The sequence below is a fragment of the Orbicella franksi genome, chromosome 12 (assembly GCF_964199315.1).
Source record: "Orbicella franksi chromosome 12, jaOrbFran1.1, whole genome shotgun sequence".
NCBI classification, from domain to species: Eukaryota; Metazoa; Cnidaria; class Anthozoa; order Scleractinia; family Merulinidae; genus Orbicella; species Orbicella franksi.
This window is the reverse complement of record NC_138156.1, coordinates 24,589,014-24,606,226: the sequence shown is the minus strand read 5'-3', so window position 1 is coordinate 24,606,226 and position 17,213 is coordinate 24,589,014. Positions and strand designations below refer to the sequence as shown.

At 38.9% G+C, this 17,213-nt stretch overlaps 2 protein-coding genes across 4 annotated transcripts; one reads left to right on the top strand and one right to left on the bottom strand.

Annotated features, from left to right (window-relative positions):
- The first annotated feature begins 65 nt into the window (after positions 1–65).
- Positions 66–12,692, top strand: LOC145463690 (nuclear inhibitor of protein phosphatase 1-like). Of its 2 annotated transcripts, XR_014041353.1 has the most exons (8): positions 66–135; positions 205–265; positions 1,900–2,053; positions 2,701–2,936; positions 3,661–3,817; positions 4,064–4,131; positions 4,918–7,131; positions 11,781–12,692. XR_014041353.1 is itself a non-coding variant. In XM_081447467.1 (7 exons), the coding sequence occupies exons 1-7, from the start codon at positions 80–82 to the stop codon at positions 5,272–5,274; spliced, it is 1,089 nt and encodes a 362-aa protein (XP_081303593.1). In that variant the 5' UTR covers positions 66–79; the 3' UTR covers positions 5,275–7,175. The 2 variants fall into 2 exon arrangements, 1 of the variants encoding a protein (XP_081303593.1); XM_081447467.1 differs by lacking the exon at positions 11,781–12,692 and having other exon boundaries at positions 4,918–7,175.
- On the bottom strand, positions 8,187–17,210 carry LOC145463708 (syntaxin-7-like). Of its 2 annotated transcripts, none has more exons than XM_081447489.1 (12): positions 17,050–17,210; positions 15,867–15,977; positions 15,437–15,508; positions 14,791–14,854; positions 14,565–14,655; positions 13,636–13,713; positions 12,702–12,758; positions 11,434–11,504; positions 10,736–10,820; positions 10,401–10,473; positions 9,501–9,583; positions 8,187–8,693 (listed from the first exon to the last, which is right to left on the bottom strand). In XM_081447489.1, exons 2-12 carry the CDS (start codon positions 15,961–15,963, stop codon positions 8,601–8,603), a joined length of 864 nt encoding a protein of 287 aa, XP_081303615.1. In that variant the 5' UTR covers positions 15,964–15,977; positions 17,050–17,210; the 3' UTR covers positions 8,187–8,600. The 2 variants fall into 2 exon arrangements, with proteins under 2 accessions (XP_081303615.1, XP_081303614.1); XM_081447488.1 differs by having other exon boundaries at positions 14,565–14,661; positions 17,050–17,205.
- Positions 17,211–17,213: the final 3 nt, after the last annotated feature.

The following is a 17,213-nucleotide window of genomic DNA, read 5'->3' as shown; positions in this document are numbered from 1 at the left end:
AAGCAGCACGGGAATTTAGTCATCCGGGATAAGCCAGAATAACTTGGTACCAGTCCATCAGGAGACAAAGCGTGCCAAGATGGCGGCTAACAAGACTTCTGCCGCGAACAATCCTCCATTTGATGTTCCTAGTTGGTAAGATCTTTTGGATTTCCTGATCTTTTATTTGGTGTCGTAGCTCAAGGAGAGGTGATTTTTCTCCAGGGCAGGTAAACCGCCGCAGGGACTTCACTTAGATGTCATGAAACAGAATAATTTAGTTGAGGTGAGCTTGATCAAAACAAGTAGCATGTGATTTGAAATGATCACGCCAAACCTTAGATGTCTAAATTTATCTTTAAAAATTATTTAATTATTTTAATCCTCTTAATTGAGAGCTTGATTTGTATTCTTTGTCGTTGCAGTTATAATGTTGATGTAAGGCACGTAGGACTTGGGTTTTTAATATTATGTTTTCAGGGTTTTATCATGTGGTCAGGGCTTGCCCTTCTGGCAAGTTCTAACTATGATGACTATCTCAAAAGTCATTCTCACAAGCCCCCTAAAAATTTCATCTCTTACAGTACCTCTCTTATTTATATTTCCTCAAAAATTTCCCAAGAAACTGTGCTTGCTCATCTGGCAAGTTAATTACAGACAGAATCTACTAGCCCAGCTGGAAGATCCATAATCCCTATCGAGCAGGACTTTCTTTGCACACTGGTGATATTCTTGTACACAGCTTAGAAGTAGCATCCTCCCAAATTGCAAAATTGCTTCTGATTATAATCTCCTAGATAATAAGACCAAAAGAATTGTACTAAGAAATCCTTTTGAACAATTAATTGCAGAATAATTTAATACATTGCACTAGAACAGACTGTGCCGACATTAGAGTTGTTTGTACAGCAAATTTGTGCTATATTAACAGTGGGTGAGGTTTAGGCATCTGGCTTTGAGTACAAGTGGATGTTATTACTCCTCAAACAGATTCAGTTCAATCTACACATCACTTGCATAGGAGCAATGCAAGTGATCTTGTGTTTGTGCACATATGTGCGAAGAAAAGGAAAACCTTGTTTTCTCTATTTAATATATTGCTGGCATTAGAATCTTTACTTAAATTATATGTGTTTGTGGCTTGTATTGAAGCATATTTAGCATTACTTCTATTTCTGTTAAAAAAATTGTAAATGATAGGTAGTTGCAGACAACTTTGGAAGTATTGATGATATGGCATCATAGTGTGATATCAATGATAAATGCATGTCTTTTTAACCCCTGCCTTTAAAGAGCATCTTGTAACATGTTAAGTAATATTCCATAGGCTTATAATAATACCAAGTTTAACTGGGAAATCATGGCATAGAAACTGACATAAGACTACACGTATGCATGCAGTCAAACCTCTGGTTGTGACGACCTCTCGTAAGCAACCACCTCTCCTCAGTGACCAGTTTTCCAAAATACCAAACATTTACAGGTCAAATCACTATATTTGTAATCTCTTATAAGCGACCACCTCTCATAAGTGATTGCGACCTCTTTTAGAGCTTAAAGTTTGAACTTTTCTGTTGTTTTTAACCTCCTGTAACCAACCACTACACAGATAATAGAGTTAAAATTGGATAATAAGGTGTTGTAACATCACATTCTTGGGTTGCACAAGAGATGGAATATCTCAGTGGGAAGTACCAGATCTTTTTCGAATTGACTTTTCACATGAATAAAGCATTTAAAACAGGGGTGAATCTCTGCAGTTACCTTAAGCTAACGAGGCAAAATTTTGACCCAATGTTGTCTAAGCTCTTGTAAATGACCACCTCCCATATGTGACCACCAAGGCTTGACACTTTGGGTGGTCGCTTACGGGAGGTTTGACTGTATTTTAATGCACAACAATTCTTGTTTCTGACATAGAAAATGATCATTGATCAGAAGTCGTACTACTTGTTTGGAAGAAACAAGGAAGCTTGTGATTTCACGTTGGAACACACATCATGTTCTCGTGTTCATGCTGCTCTGGTTTTCCATAAACATCTCAACCGAACATTTCTGATTGACCTCAAGAGTAGTAAGTGTTTGTAATTTCTTATTTTGACAAATGTTGTAGTTGACTGAAGTCTATTCAACATGAATGTTTTTGCCATTGTCTTCACCGCTCATTCTTAACCAAGGTGTGTCAAAATCTCAATGGTTAATTGACAACCATTATCCTTACTGTCAAACAAACAAACAAACAAAACACAACAACTATTACTATTCAAATATCTCACTAAACTAAGTTGTATTCAAATTGGCAGAGTTCACAAACATAAATTTTGCACCTGAAAATAATACAATCACAAATCTCCACAAAAAAGTGTTAGTATTGACTGCTAACAGCAATTAAATTTGTAGTTCATAAGACAGAGGACAACTAGTTAGTCACTGAAAACTGTTCTCTCTTACCGTCTTTTAATAATAAAAGTTGTTACTCATTGAAATAGCAGATTATAACGTGAATCTCTTGTATATTTGAGTGAAAACTGAAAAAACTTAAGGCAAGACAGTATATAAAGTATCACAGTACATCTAAAGTGACTACATCGTGTGACAAATGATAATACACTTCATTATTGCATCTACCACGATGAATAACAACAACCTTTTCCTTGATATCATAGTATTTTTACACACTTATTTAACATTTTTCTTATTTCTGATTTTGTCCTTGTTCAGCACATGGCACTTTTATTGGCACAATACGTTTAGAACCACAAAAACCAACACAAGTTCAAGTCGACAGTGTGATCAGGTTTGGTGCATCTTCCAGAAGCTATGTTCTGCGAGAAAAGCCAGCCATGCCAAGTTCCAATCTTAAGCAGTCAGAAAATTCAGAAAAAATGGAGGACGAGACTGAGGAAGGCTCAAAAGGAGGCCTGTTAGGACTTCCAGAGTCAGACACAGAGTTAGATGTAAGCTTCATTTTATTTTGACAAAATTTGATAATTGAACTAGTGACACTTAACAGAAGGATGCAATAAGCAAAAGAATAATTGTGTCCTCCTATCAGTTTCAAATCCAGGTTTTTTTTTAGCATTTTGTGCTATATCTAGGTTTAAGATCACAGGCCAGTGCAAATTTTTTAAATTTCCATAAATTATATTTTTTTATTATACCCTTGGTTGCAATGCACAATTCCTGGAATTTCCATGCAACCGACCCTCCCATCCCCTGCACACAAAGCACTTTACTTTTGACTTGGACAGTACATCCCTTACAGTACCAGTGTAGACTGGCAGCACCTCTCCAAGACTCTATAATTTCCAATGTTTTCATCAAATAAGGAATTGATTTTGACTCCATAAACAGTACTTTCATTTTTTAGTTTTAACCTGCCTGTTGCTTTACAAACATGTTGCTTTGTGGGTGGAATTTTATCAGTCATACTTAGCTCTGACAGGTGTTTCAGGTCACGGCTCTGAATGAGAGCCCTGATGAATGCTTTCAAACCCATTTTTAGTCCCTTTATTTTGTTTGAATCAACCATTGACATTCTTGCTAAAGAATCTGCTAGTACCTGATTTTACTTTTTTCATTTTAGGTAAAAAGACATTTGGACATAATGAATTTTCCTATTTTGATTAAATCACCTCTAAATCTCAGAATATTCTAAGCTTGGTTATTGTCTGAAAACAGGATCTGACAGAGTTCAACACAGCTCACAACAAAAGGATTTCATCACTCGGCATCGAGGAAGGAAGTGCAAATTTAGCTGGTGTTACATCCCTGAAGCGCAAAAGGAGATCGTCTTTATCTGTTGCATTTAGAGAAGGAGAAGAAATTATAAATCCAGGTACATGTAATAAGTTGTATTAAAATGCTACTGTCTGTCAACTGCTTTGTTGGGTAATGCATCTGTGTAGGCTGCTGCAGTAAGGTTTAAAAATGCAGCAGAATTGATCATCTTGAAAAATATGCTGCCTAGCTAAGGGGCATACTTTACTAGTTCATAACTCCATTGATCATAATCTAATGCATTGTTAAATATGATCTGTGTACAGTACTTTATCTGATAAAAAGTGGTTTCTCTATATTTCAGAGGACATTGATCCCACTGTAGGCAAGTTCAGAAACATGATTCAGACAACTGTTGTTGTTCCAACCAAGGTATGTTATAGAATTGTCTAGAAATCTCTATATGACTTTCTTCGCTCATCCAAATACTAATGACAGATCAAACACCCTATACTTCTTTTACTATCACGTCTTCATGTTAATCATCATCAGACCTTCAACGTTTTTCTCAAACTCATTAATAATTCATCAAATTCATCAGTCGTGCCTAAAATAATAATAACTCCACCTTTCTAGCCTCCCCCCCCCCCCCCCAACTCATGTACAATGTTTAAAACTAGTACCTGCAATTTCTCCTGAGTTTCAACATTGTACTGGGTGGAGAGGTGGGAACAACAAGGCATTTTTGAAAGGTGGCAGTGCTGTGTAAATCACTGATAGGGGTAAGTCTGCATATGAGCCAAGTGGCGCATCAGGCCGGAGCTTATCCCAGTTTCTGTGGCATGAAGCGACTACGAGTATTTCTCCTCCCTCCTGGATGGGATGCCAGTCTGTCGCAGGGTTACCCCCAGCATTAAATTTGCCAGTACCAATTTATACACCTGGGTGGAGAGAGACACTGTGAGAATAAAGAGTCTTGCCCAAGAACACAACAATGACAATGTCCCTGGTCAGGGCTCGAACCCGGATGCTCAATCTGGAGATGAGCACCTAACCATGAGGTCACCACACCTCTCGCAAATCACAGATAATTCATTGCATTTCATCATTGTCCCAAGGACTTTTTTCCTGGCCATTGTACATAGCCTGTATGCTACTAAGACTGAGTAATGTTCATCATTCTTTGAGCTAAAAAGAGTTAATTGTTGACTTTCACAGAAAATACGAGGACCAGTTTCTCCTGTAGGGAGTCTCACAGAGAACATTACTCGTCGTCTTCAGAGCTTCCCTTACTCTCAAGGTCTGTACTCCAATCTACCAGGAACAGGAGTCACTCCTGACCCTACAAGTCCTACCTCACCCACAACACAACACAAACCTCGAATGTCAATCACCTCGGCACCTGAAGTCTCATCTCCAACACTGCCGAGTGTTCCTGTACATCACGCACCAGAACCTTTACCAGCTGGGCCAGTTATGCAAAATGCTACAATGACAATTGCCGAAGCTCCTAAAAAGAAATACGCTAAAGAGGCGTGGCCTGGCAAGAAACCAACACCATCATTACTCATCTAGTTATTTATTAAGAGAATTTTTAGCTGATTTTAAGAATCAGTGCCCAGGATGTACTTCCAGGTTATAGGAATACTGTTTTGTGGTAAGAACCATTGCAGATTTTATAAAGTGGAGTCAAGTGGAAGAGATCAGCACTGTAAATATCAAGTTCTTGCAAAATGGCTTTACAACAGACCTGGGCCAGTCATGTAATGATATGTTGCAAAGAACTTCAAACTGTGGATACCGTGGCATTACACGGCACTAGACTGATGATCTGCAACACAACTGAAGTTAATTTTTCTCATTTCACTGTATGTCTTTGTCATCTGCATGGTATCTTATTACTTGGTACTGTGTTTCTTGAGCACTAATTATGTCACCAGTTAAAGTTTGTGCTATCTAGAGCACTTTCTACTCGTACTCTTTACAACAGTCAAGTAAGAGCACAATTCTGTTTGTTAGAAGGTCTGATTTAATAGTTAGGCCTATGATGATCTTTTGTCCTCATCACTTTGATTGTCACGACCCTGATGCCTGGTGTCTCTGTGTTTTCTGTTCTGTTCACACAAGTGATTGCTCTTGTGCTCACAGAGGCTATTCTCATTGCAAAATGGTGTTGCAGAGGAACCACTATGTAACGAGGTCCTCGGTATAACAAACAATGGAGTAGTTTTCAATTGAGTGTCAAAGGCAATCAGGCAATTACTTTGGTTTTGGTTTTACTGGGTTTGACATTGGCTGAGTAGTCTAATTGGTAAGCAAATGGTTTGGTTTTGGTCTTTTGACACTCAGTTGAAATCCGCTGTATTTCTTTGCCCCAGTAATAGTAAAATATATTGAAGAACTGCACTTATCAAACCTCGTTACGGCGAACATACGTTGTCAGTCCCTTGGTCCTTTGTTATATTGAGGTTTCACTCAGGGGCATAGCCAGGATTTTTTAAAAGGGGGGTGGGGTGGTCACAGTGTGTCTAAGTGAGGGTACTCAGCAGATTGTCATGACATGTTTGCCCCCTGTGGTAGGTTGTTGCTTAAAAAGGCTTACAAGAGGGGGGTCACAGGCACCCCAGGACCCCCTGGCTACGCCCTTGTCACTGTACATGTTCAAGCCAGACCTTTGTATGATGTGAAGTGACTTTTATTTCCGAGGTTAGCCAAGAAAGAAACTCTTTTTAAAAGCTGAATATTCTTGAAAGATTGACCAGTATCAATTATTGTTCTAGTGCAAATCTGAAAAACAAATACCAGAATTGTTTTGCGGAGTGTTAGCTTAGAAGGGAAGCCAATCAGATGTTGTTTTGCTGTGGTTTGATCAGACATCTTATTGACTGCATAACGTTTAACGCGACAAAATACTTACACTTTTGCAGATTTACAGGAGTTCAAGAATGGCAAATTGTCCTGCATCCTGTCTGTTATAAATACTCAAGTGATTGAGTTCATCTGTGATGTAAGCTACTGCGAGATGTACTTTTGAAAACCGAGATACAGTACTGTCGGCAATGTTATAACTATGTCATTAGCTTAGTATGGAAAGGCTTTGCGAGACAAAGGTTCCAATTCAACTGAGCTTATCCAAGCTTTAACCAAGTAACCTGCGTGGTTTTTCTGTCTGAAGTCGTCTATTGTACTGATCACATTTGACGATTTTCTAAACGAAAAGGGCGCGATTTGGTCCAAATTAGACGTAAAATGAGGCAACTAGCGAACTGTGAACCCAAAAGATCATCATTGAGGGGCAATGCTTTCGCACGCTTCAAACACCAACAAACGCAGGGCAGTGATTCTGCACTGAGTAGGAAATCTCATTTTGAAAATAAACATACGAAAATGGTCCAGTCAGGAAGATCCGGGATTTCTACCTTTCGGATTGAGGTAAATCATTATGTCAACCGCTTATCAGAACAAAGCCTCCATAGGGGGGGTTACATTGTATAATAACAGGACACGACTTGGCCTCATAGTCAGACATTGCTATTGCTCGTCACGCAATCTTTCGCGCCACAACGGGAGGAAAGATTGCGTGACGACTCCAAAGAGCGTTTGGGTAGCGATGCGACACACGCAGACGCGCGTGTGTTCCGTATGCGACACGTAAGGGGCCTTTTTAGGTTTACGTTCGTCTTTATTTTATCAAAATTCTCTCATACCATTCATCAAAAATTACACTTAATACTTGAACCTTTACTACATTACCAGAAGACAAAAGCGCGCTTTGATCAGAAACCAGGCCTGATCAGTAACATAACGTGATCTGGCAGTTTCCAGGCCTTTCGCTCGTTCGAGAGCAGCACGAAGCACGGCGAAAGAAAAAACAGTGGCGGGGATTGGGACGGAGCTTTTCCGTGCACTGCTTCTTTCTGTCGCCATTTTTCGCGTTGTCCCACAACTAACCGAACGCCTGGAACTGGCTATACCAACCATACCGGCTTTACCGGCTCTACCGGTAAAACCTGATGAAAACGGCTTTTACAGCTTGAGAACTCAAAGCACGAGAACCCAGGAAAGACAAAATGGACGCCTGACGGCTTTCAGTGACATAACATTTCTTTGGTTTTATCCTCAGTGAACGCAACACAATTTGTTTTCTATGAATTCAAAAGCAAGAACTGAATATGAATAACATAAATTTTTCTTTGACGGTAAAACTGTACTAACGTCATTGTTCTCGGTAACACTCGAAGAAGCGAACAAACTAATGAGTCTTTAACTATACAACCGAAAACCTCTAAATCACCGCGAATGTTTTATGACTCGGCTAGCAATTCATTACCTTATCTACTACAATTAAAGTGAAGGTGCCATTTTCTGGAAAAGAGGCAGTCTTGTGTTTCAGTCTTCGCTTGTATTTTTCACCCCACTTTGTGTGATTAAGAATGTCTCAACGTAAATTGTTTAAATTTACTTGTTCAGCAAACTGTTTGACGAACAGTTCTTAGAATTAAAGAAGTTTTGCCACTATTTTCGTGACAAAGAAAGAACGTTTTCTTACTTTAGTTATAAACACTAGCGGATAATCATTCATTTGAGTGGTGTGTTGATATTAAAATCTGATTGCTCAACAAATAAAGACTTAAATGAAATGGTTCAATAGGAAGTGGTCATTGAGTCGGGTGTAGTTTATTTTTTTCGTTTTCTCTAACTGTTTAAGTAGTCATTTTGTGAGACCACATTTTCGACTATCTGCTGAAGAGTGACTCTAACATAACACACCATTCAAACGGAAGATGGTGTGCAAGTTTATCAAAAAGTGATACCTACATTCAAATACAACTGAGGTAATTCTGGATTCCTCATCGACTGCTATGACTGATTTAGTATATAAATTAGCCCGTAGAACTATTTCAATTTTTTGTTAAAACAACAATTAAGGCTATAATTCCACCAACAACCAAAAGAACGACAAGCAAAATGCACATCTTGGTTCGGGCTTTTTTCTGCGGAATCAAAAAGAAATCTCGTTAGTATCGTCATACATACCTTTGAAAAATAGTGATATTTATTTAAAGAGAGTTCGTCTTTAATTTTGCGCACCGAGAAAACAACAACAGTTTCGGCCAAGTGCAGTATCAAACAGGGAGCAAAAATAACTGAAATCTGAATGGTTTAAGCGGAGGCCACTTAATTGTTGTTTTTTTCTGAGCGTTGACGATGAAATTAGTTTGAAGATTGACTGAGATTACTCGAAGAGCCACAAATTCCAAAGTTGACAAGAGCCCGAATACCGCCAAAGAACTTCCAAAATCTGGGAAGTCTCAAAGATTTTCTAACAAAATACTGAAAGGTCATACGCGTATACACAATTGATGTGAATCGGCGTGATCAAAATCCTCTATACATTACGTTGAGACATAGAGCTCCGTTTTCAAATGTCTTCATTCTGGAAAGGGTTAAGGTCAGCAAAAACGAGCGGACCAATCCCTGCGACTAGTCCCTGTAACAAGTCGCGGGGATAAGTCTCATCGTGTGAACTAGCCATTTTCGCCACAAAAATGTAGTCGCATCCCTGCGACTGGTCCCACGAATTCAAACTGGTTTGAATTTTTGGGACAAGTCCCTGCGACTTGTTCCTCAAAACGCTTCGTGTGAACTGTTCGAGGGACAAGTCCCTGCGACCAGTCCCTTCGTGTAAACTCCTCGATGGACCAGTCGCAGGGACTGGTCCCCTCGTGTGAGCCGACCTTTATGAAATGTATGTTTTCGATGAAAAAGATGAGTATTTACAAGGAAATATTTGATTTCACCTGGTAAAGACTAGCTTTGCTAAGCTGTATGTTCGCTCCTTCCACATGAGTGTGTGCACGTTCAACATTAGCCTCAATTGAATCTAAAATAAAACCATTCATTCACAAAGATTTTTAAATAAGTTTGGTATGACTGTAATATAATAACTCCAAGTATAGCTATGGCACAATTAAAAGTCGGCAAATAGTTTATTTAATTTATTTAACGGCATTCAGTTGTGGTAAGGTTACAATAATTACTAAAGTTAACTTACGAGCAAAAACGTTCTTGAGTCACGGACGGAAGTCAAATAGTCTCTTCTTATGTGCGTATTAAAAACATTTCACCAGCAACGTGAAGTTGTAAATGCTAAAGCTCCTAATTTGCTGCTGCTGCTGCTACTGCTGCTGTTGGTGTTGTTCCAACGCGGTATGCCCATTGTTAACATCAACAGTGTGTCGTGTCTGTTTATGGCCCCGCGGGCTGCGTCCACACTACGCCAGAGAAATTTGAAAACGTAACAATCACCGGTCATTTTGGATTTGTGTTTGAGGAAAACTCGTGCAGGGAAATCACGTGATCATCGTGATGACATCTGTTTCGAAAAGCTCCGTTTTCAAAACGGTTTTCGTCCACACGAAAACGCAAAACTGCGACGTTTCCAAATTTCTCCGGTTTAAGCGTTTTCGAAAAGCTCCGTTTTCGTGACGGATTAGTGTGGACGGTAGGCCTAGCTGTAGAGATAAAGCTGCTTTTTCAAATTCCTCCGGCTTAGTGTGTACGGGACTCTAAGGCATTTCACGTGTATCTTCTAAATGTGTAGCATATCTTAATGGTGCGAAAGGGATAAGAAATCATGCAACGACTTGTACTCGGCTCAAAAGTTCTAAAAACAATACAATGAGACAATCATTACTCACCGACCATATCGCCTTGTTCGTAAACCATAGTTGCAAGGTCTTTGAATATCTCATTGATATCTAAAATATCTCCCTTACACAAATATCATTGGAATAATTAGTAACCTTCAACTAAATTTTCTACAACTTAACAAGTTAATCACAATGCATGGTGGTAAACAGGCTCTCTCACTAATCGTTCGATAGGGGACTGACCAAACAACAATAACTTAGTTATTTGTGGGTCAGTCAGAAATAATTTTGTGTTTTTGTTTGTTTGTTTGTTTGTTTGTTTGTTTATTTTTTAAGAAATAAAGTTGTTGTTGTTGTTGTTGTTGTCACTGCAGTGGACTCACCTCTATCTGTCGGATCCGTTCTTCTCTGTCCCTTATCAGTGATTCATCGATATCAATCTGTACATCCAGCTGCTCTTGCTCTTGCCTGTCCACATTATTATAATAATAAATAATACCTAAGCGATAAAACTAATTAAGATATTGAAGTGACTTATTCGCTAGCACCACATCCCCACTGCTACAATGCATGCAAAGGACTACAGCCTGTACACGCACTGCAGACCTATGATGTCACGTTACTTATCTGGGCATTACTTACTTTGAAGGGATGCGTCCAGTCCTCACTCATGCCCACACTATGCAGGTGACGCTAACAAATGGGCCTGAAGGGGGGATCCTTGCAATATTTGATTGCTTACTCTAAATCCGAAAACTAACCCTAACCTAACCTTATTCTCTGCCTTAAACCCTAAGCTAACCCTAAGATTCTAAGCAAACGCTAAAACACTGAAACACTGCTTGACCGTAATAATAAATCCTCACATCACGCCCGTGAATTAGTTTTTCCGTAGTTCAAGTTAGCAATTAGCAGTATAATTTTCAGCTATAAACAGTTGAACTGTTAACGGTATTGTGGATATTTAGGTAGCAATACGAGTTCCAGTCATGTTCCCACGATCTTCACCTCTTCCTATTCTTGACCGGTTGAATAAAACACGATCAGTAAGAGGCTGACGTGCAAGAAGTAATGTACAAACCTCCTTTGGTCGTCCTCCATTAAGCTACTTTTTTCATTTCCAAATCCGTCATCTCCGAATCTGTCTTGCCTCTGAAATAAGATTGTTATCCTATGAGGTCATTTCAACCGCCAGGAACTTGAAAACAAATTATCCGGAAGTTTTCGGGAAAAATTGCGGAAAATGCGTTAATTATGCAGAACAAATACTGGATTATGTGGAAATTTCAGATATTAAAGCCTTTCCAATGAACAACAGTGAAACGAAAAGCACTTCAAAGTCTAACCTACAGTTTAAACTCTTTTAATATTAGCATAAACATCATGCCCGCCAACTTTGACGCATGCTTGATCTTTTTTTGTTGACAGGCATTTCTTCATTTAACACAGTTTTTCCATGGAATTTTGTCGTTGCGTTCGTGGAAATTGTTCCTGGTAAGAATGGTAAGCAGTTGCCATATCGCTAATGCGAAACAATTTTTCTGTTTTATTTGGAAAAAAGCTCTGATTATGCATATGATGCAGATGTTCGCGAATTATGTGGATCTGCACCACCGCATCCTGTCAGATGCCCTGAGGCCTCGGGCGAACGCCGGAGGATTTGAAAAAGCAGCTTTGTTAGGCCTACAGTCCACACTATTCCGTCACGAAAACGGAGCTTTTCGAAAACGCTCCTCAAACTGGAGAAATTTGAAAATGCCGGCTTTTCGTTTTCGTTTGGACCAAAAACACTTTGAAAACGGAGGTTTTCGTCAACGATGTAGCTACGATAATTATGTCGATTTCCCTGCTCGAGTTTTCCACAAACACAAATCTGAAAAAATGACCGGTGATTGTTGCGTTTTGAAATTCCTCCAGCGTAGTGTAGAGGGAAAACATTTGATGCGTTTTCAGAGTGAACCCTCCGTGGGCGTGGGCGGGGCCTGAATTATTGAGTATAGCTTTATTTTTAGTGAACTTTAATGCTTGTTAGTCTGTGTAATTCAGAAGTCTTTAGACATAAACCTAGACTGCGTAGCAAGCGTCCCGTACGAAGAACTTTCCTGCATTCTGGCCGCGCATAAATTGGAGCAAGAGCAGAAATCAACGAAGCTTGCTCTAGCTGGACAGAATGCGGAAAAGCTCTTTGTAGGGGAACGCTTGCTACGCAGGCTTACAGAAACCAAAAATGTGCATGCAAACAGTAATAAGATCAATGTGAGTCATCAAGTCATAGTGACCTTCCTGCCTTCACACACATCCATATTACAATAACGAAAAAAAAAACCGAAATATTAAATTATTTAGTACCTGTGAAGTTCTTGTACTTGTTGAACCGACTAATAACTTTTCCTTTTCAACCACTTTCTAAAAAGGGTTAAAATGAGAATGGAAATAAGAGAGAGAGAGATACTGGGGCATCCAACAGGCAGGCTATGATTTAAGGTGTACACAAACAGCGACAGGTGATAGTGGGACCAGGGAATTACAGTCTCCAAAATATCTGCATGATCAGCAAAGAAAGGACGTCTTGTACAACAGCTTAAAGCCATTAGATTCTATTCTACACACTTAACAACTTTTTAGCATGGCATCTAAGCAACTGAGAGGGGCCTTTGCACCTCAACAGCAACCAGAAAAATCTGATTTCTTTTGAACCTTAAAGGAAGATCATGATGAAGCTGGAGTGAATGAATAATGACTGGAGACACTTGCATTATTTTTTAAACATTGCAATCTGCAGTTCTCAGCTACATTATAAACTGAGTGGATTCAGATATAAAAACTATTTCTTTGAATGCTCTATGCATATCTCGCAATAAGCTACTGTTACAAAGCGAAAGGTAAACTTTGTCTGAGACATAATAAAGGTGAAAGGAAGCAGTAGAATGAAAATAAGGTATTGTACTTGAGATTGAACAGGAGGCATGGTGGCCTCACAGTTAGTGACTCCTTGACTCTGGATCGAATGCTGCCAGTTCAAGCCCTGGCTGGAGACACTGTGTTGTGTTCTTGGGCAAGACACTTGACTTTCACAGTGTCTCTCTTCACCAGGGTGTATAAATGGGTTCCAGCAAATTTTATGCTTGGGGTAACACTGTGATGGACTAGCATCCCACCCAGGAGAGAGTGGAAATACTTCTAGTCACTTCATGCTTCAAAAACTGGAGTTAAGCACCGGCCTGATAACCACGGGCTACTTGGCTTGTATGCAGACTTTACCTACCTCAGATTACATACTTACATTTTGTACAGAGTAGTACCGTGAAATAGACTCTCTAAATTCACCCTTTAGTCTTTCATGCTGAACACGCTGCTGTCTCTATAAATTATCAGTAAGAAATAAAGTAATTATTGATAAGTTACAAACTAACAGTATTCTTGGATTGTTTTGATCTGGTCTCTTCCTCTTGACCAACTAGTTGAGGCAGGTTTGGTACCAAATGGTGAGTTAGTTACCAAGAACTTGGTCATTGCAAAATAAATTCATATCAGTGGTGGATCTAGGGGACTGGCCTGGGGGCCCAGGCCCCCGCCCCCTTCCTCATTTTGGGTGAAAAAAGAAGAAATGACTGAAGGAAGAAAAACCAGCAGGGTAAGTAAAACAAAACTGCTTCCCCCCCCCCTTAGCTCAAAGTCTGGATCCACCACTGCATATGTATAATTCCTTCTTATAAACCTTTAACACAAAAATTGAAATATATATACTGTTGATGACACCAGAAGAAATTGCCCATTTGGTTGGACTTATTTGATGCTGTAGTTTTTGGAGTAAACTGCTGTGGACACATGATTCCTGAAATAAATTATGCCTCTTCCCTCCTTCTATACAAATAAAGCTGATGCATTCATCAATTCAGTTGACAGTACGTTTATAGTGGTCCACATTCATTTAAATTTGTCTGACATCTTATAAAAACTATAGCATGCAACACTTTTTTTCTTTTTTTTATGGCTACATCAATAACATGGATACAGGGCGGTCATAAAGGGCTGTAACCCGTAACACCTGTCATGGCTGAGTATGCTTGATTTTCCCTTGAAGTTAGGGGAGAACTTGTCTTTTGTTGATACAATTTTCCCACAAAGTAAACTCAGTGACAGCTCAGGGATATATGCAGCACAATCACTATGGCAGGAAAACTGTAAAGCTCTAAATGTTATTGAACTCACTGCAGTTGGGCTGCTTCCACCGCAAAGAGAACTCATCTCCTTTAAGAGCAAAGTTGTCTTACTGGCAAGTTCATTTGTAGCTTGTTGTATTCTATGTCTGTGGAGAAGAGAAATACAACATAACATTAACTAAAGATAGAATTAATACTGGCACTGATTCCTGACACTGAGGATCATTTGGACAGAGTAGACAGAGTACATAATCACAGGAATAAAATTAACTTACAGTTTTTCCTCTTGGCTATCCTTGCCTCCAATTAACTGCTTAAGCGTGCGCTCCAATGCTGAGGCTATAAAGAAAATTGAGAAGGAAGGCGACAATAATTGTTATAGAGTTATAAAAGAACAATTTCCAATGCAATTAAAAATACAGATGTAAGCTACAAACACCTATTATAAATAGTACACCGCATGTAAGTTGTCAAAACAAATGTTGTGTTCATTACATGCCCCAAACATAACATTTTTGGGTTCACTAAGTTGTTCCAGTTGTATTCAATATCCAGGTGGCTGAGGTAAGTGACATAACAACGTGCTCCAACTTGAAGCTTTACAATTCCACATCATCACATAGATTCTAATATCTCCTGATGGTCCAAGATGTTGCAGTTTTGAATGCACTTGTCAGAAACATTGGCAATGATAAAAACAAAAAAGGTCTGGGAAAAGACCATTTGGATATTTGAACCCAGCATCAAGATCTGACAACAAGAGAGGTAAACAGGAATGCTTCCTATGAAACTCTTACATTGTGCAGTAGGTTCAATTCCCATCAGGGACTTTGGACTTTTTTCACAATTTTTACATGCTTTTGAAAAGAAGATATCACTGACGTCTTATCTGTCTCCGTTGCACATCTTTACAATACTTACTGTTGTTGTTAATCTGGAAGATGTTACTGCTAACTGAGTCACTGAGATTTTGAAATCTTTCCCCAGTATCACCTAGAATCAGTAACAAATAAAATAATGAGTAATATCATATTTCCCCAAATGAATACATGCAGTTTCCAAGAATATGGAAAGAAACTAGTCGAGAAGGATCACAACATGACAGAGGTGCACAAGTTTAATTACAGTTAAAATTATAATTTAAATTATAATTTCACAATATATGATTTTGTGGGATGTAACTTGTTTGAACAGTTTGCTTCAGTAGCTGCTTATAAATTAAATCACATGACTTACTTGCATAGCCACTTTGCAACTGGTGTGGTATTTGAAAAATTACATACACTGATGAAAATACTTGGTAGCGAATGTGTTACTGGCGAGGCTACCTAATGATCAAAAAGGTCATTACCTTGGTATCTTGATGACGAAGGCCTGCCATAACCTACGGCAGCATTGCTGTCAGAGAGGGTGCCATACGATGGACCTCCAAACTCACCACGAGACATGCTTGGACAACGCACTAGAAATATGCAAGTTAAAGATAAATATCTATGTTGCATAACAAGAACTATTAACAACAACATTCATTTATATTTATACAAGTTTTTGACTTTTTTTCAGTGTGATCAGCAAGTGCATGGTTTAGACCTTAAACATGTGAGACAACCAAGAAATCCGGAAAATTCCAAGAGCTTGATTGGTAAAACAACACTACTACTACTGATAATAATAATAACAATCATCATCATCATCATCATCATCATCATCAAAGTAATAGGACCTTACAAAATTCCTAGAGCTTAGAAAATGAAAAATTTTGTAGAAAACAATTTCCAAACGTTTCTCAGTTCCAGACCTTACATTGATGTGGATGTAAAATATAATCATTTGTAAAGGACCCTTTCACAACAAGGGGTCAGCTGAACTCATAGGTACCACACAATGCTAGCCTTACCATACCCAAATTTGCAATTAGCCAATCAGAAGCCTTGTCTACTACCCCAATATCCTGACTATGATATCAAGTTACTGACTTCATATGGAAAGATTGTCACCAAATGTGGGTGCAATAAATACGTTATTACATATGCTTTGGCGCAATATCAAGCAACGTTGGTGTCGCCATTAGTTTTTTGGCTTGACTGTTTTAGTAAAAATACCACGGCTTGACTAAAGCGTACATGTACAAAAAAGGTGTGAGAATTACTGCACTTCCGATAATCGTTTATTCCTTCCCAACTTTCCAAACAAATAGCTCAAATATACACTGCTCATTAATTTGCTCGCTCTTTTCATTAATGCTAGGGCTAATTATTGTTTTAATTGCAAGATCACGTGCAGTTTATACCACCTGCAAGGGATTGCTTGCGGAGAACTGAGAATACCAGAAATCCTTCATGAAATATTCAGAATATTGAAACCAACTACCTTGACAACTATTCCGGTAAATCAAAAGTTACAATAACTAATAATATTCAAGCTGGGTCTGCTGCCACCACACATCCACCCAAAACGAAAACGAAATTGACAACATGCATACAAACCACAGACTGCAGTTACACAAGAATTTTGCGAAGATAATACTTTCTTACACGGAAAATGTAACGGGATGAAGCAAAAAGTCTGCCTGCAATCTCTCTTCTTCAGAACTGTATGTCTGAACGTGTCGTTGGAAGAAAGACAAATATTTTTATGGCCATCACCCTGGGGAAATCCGCACCATCCAGAAATACGAGCCGTTCAATCGTTCGTACAA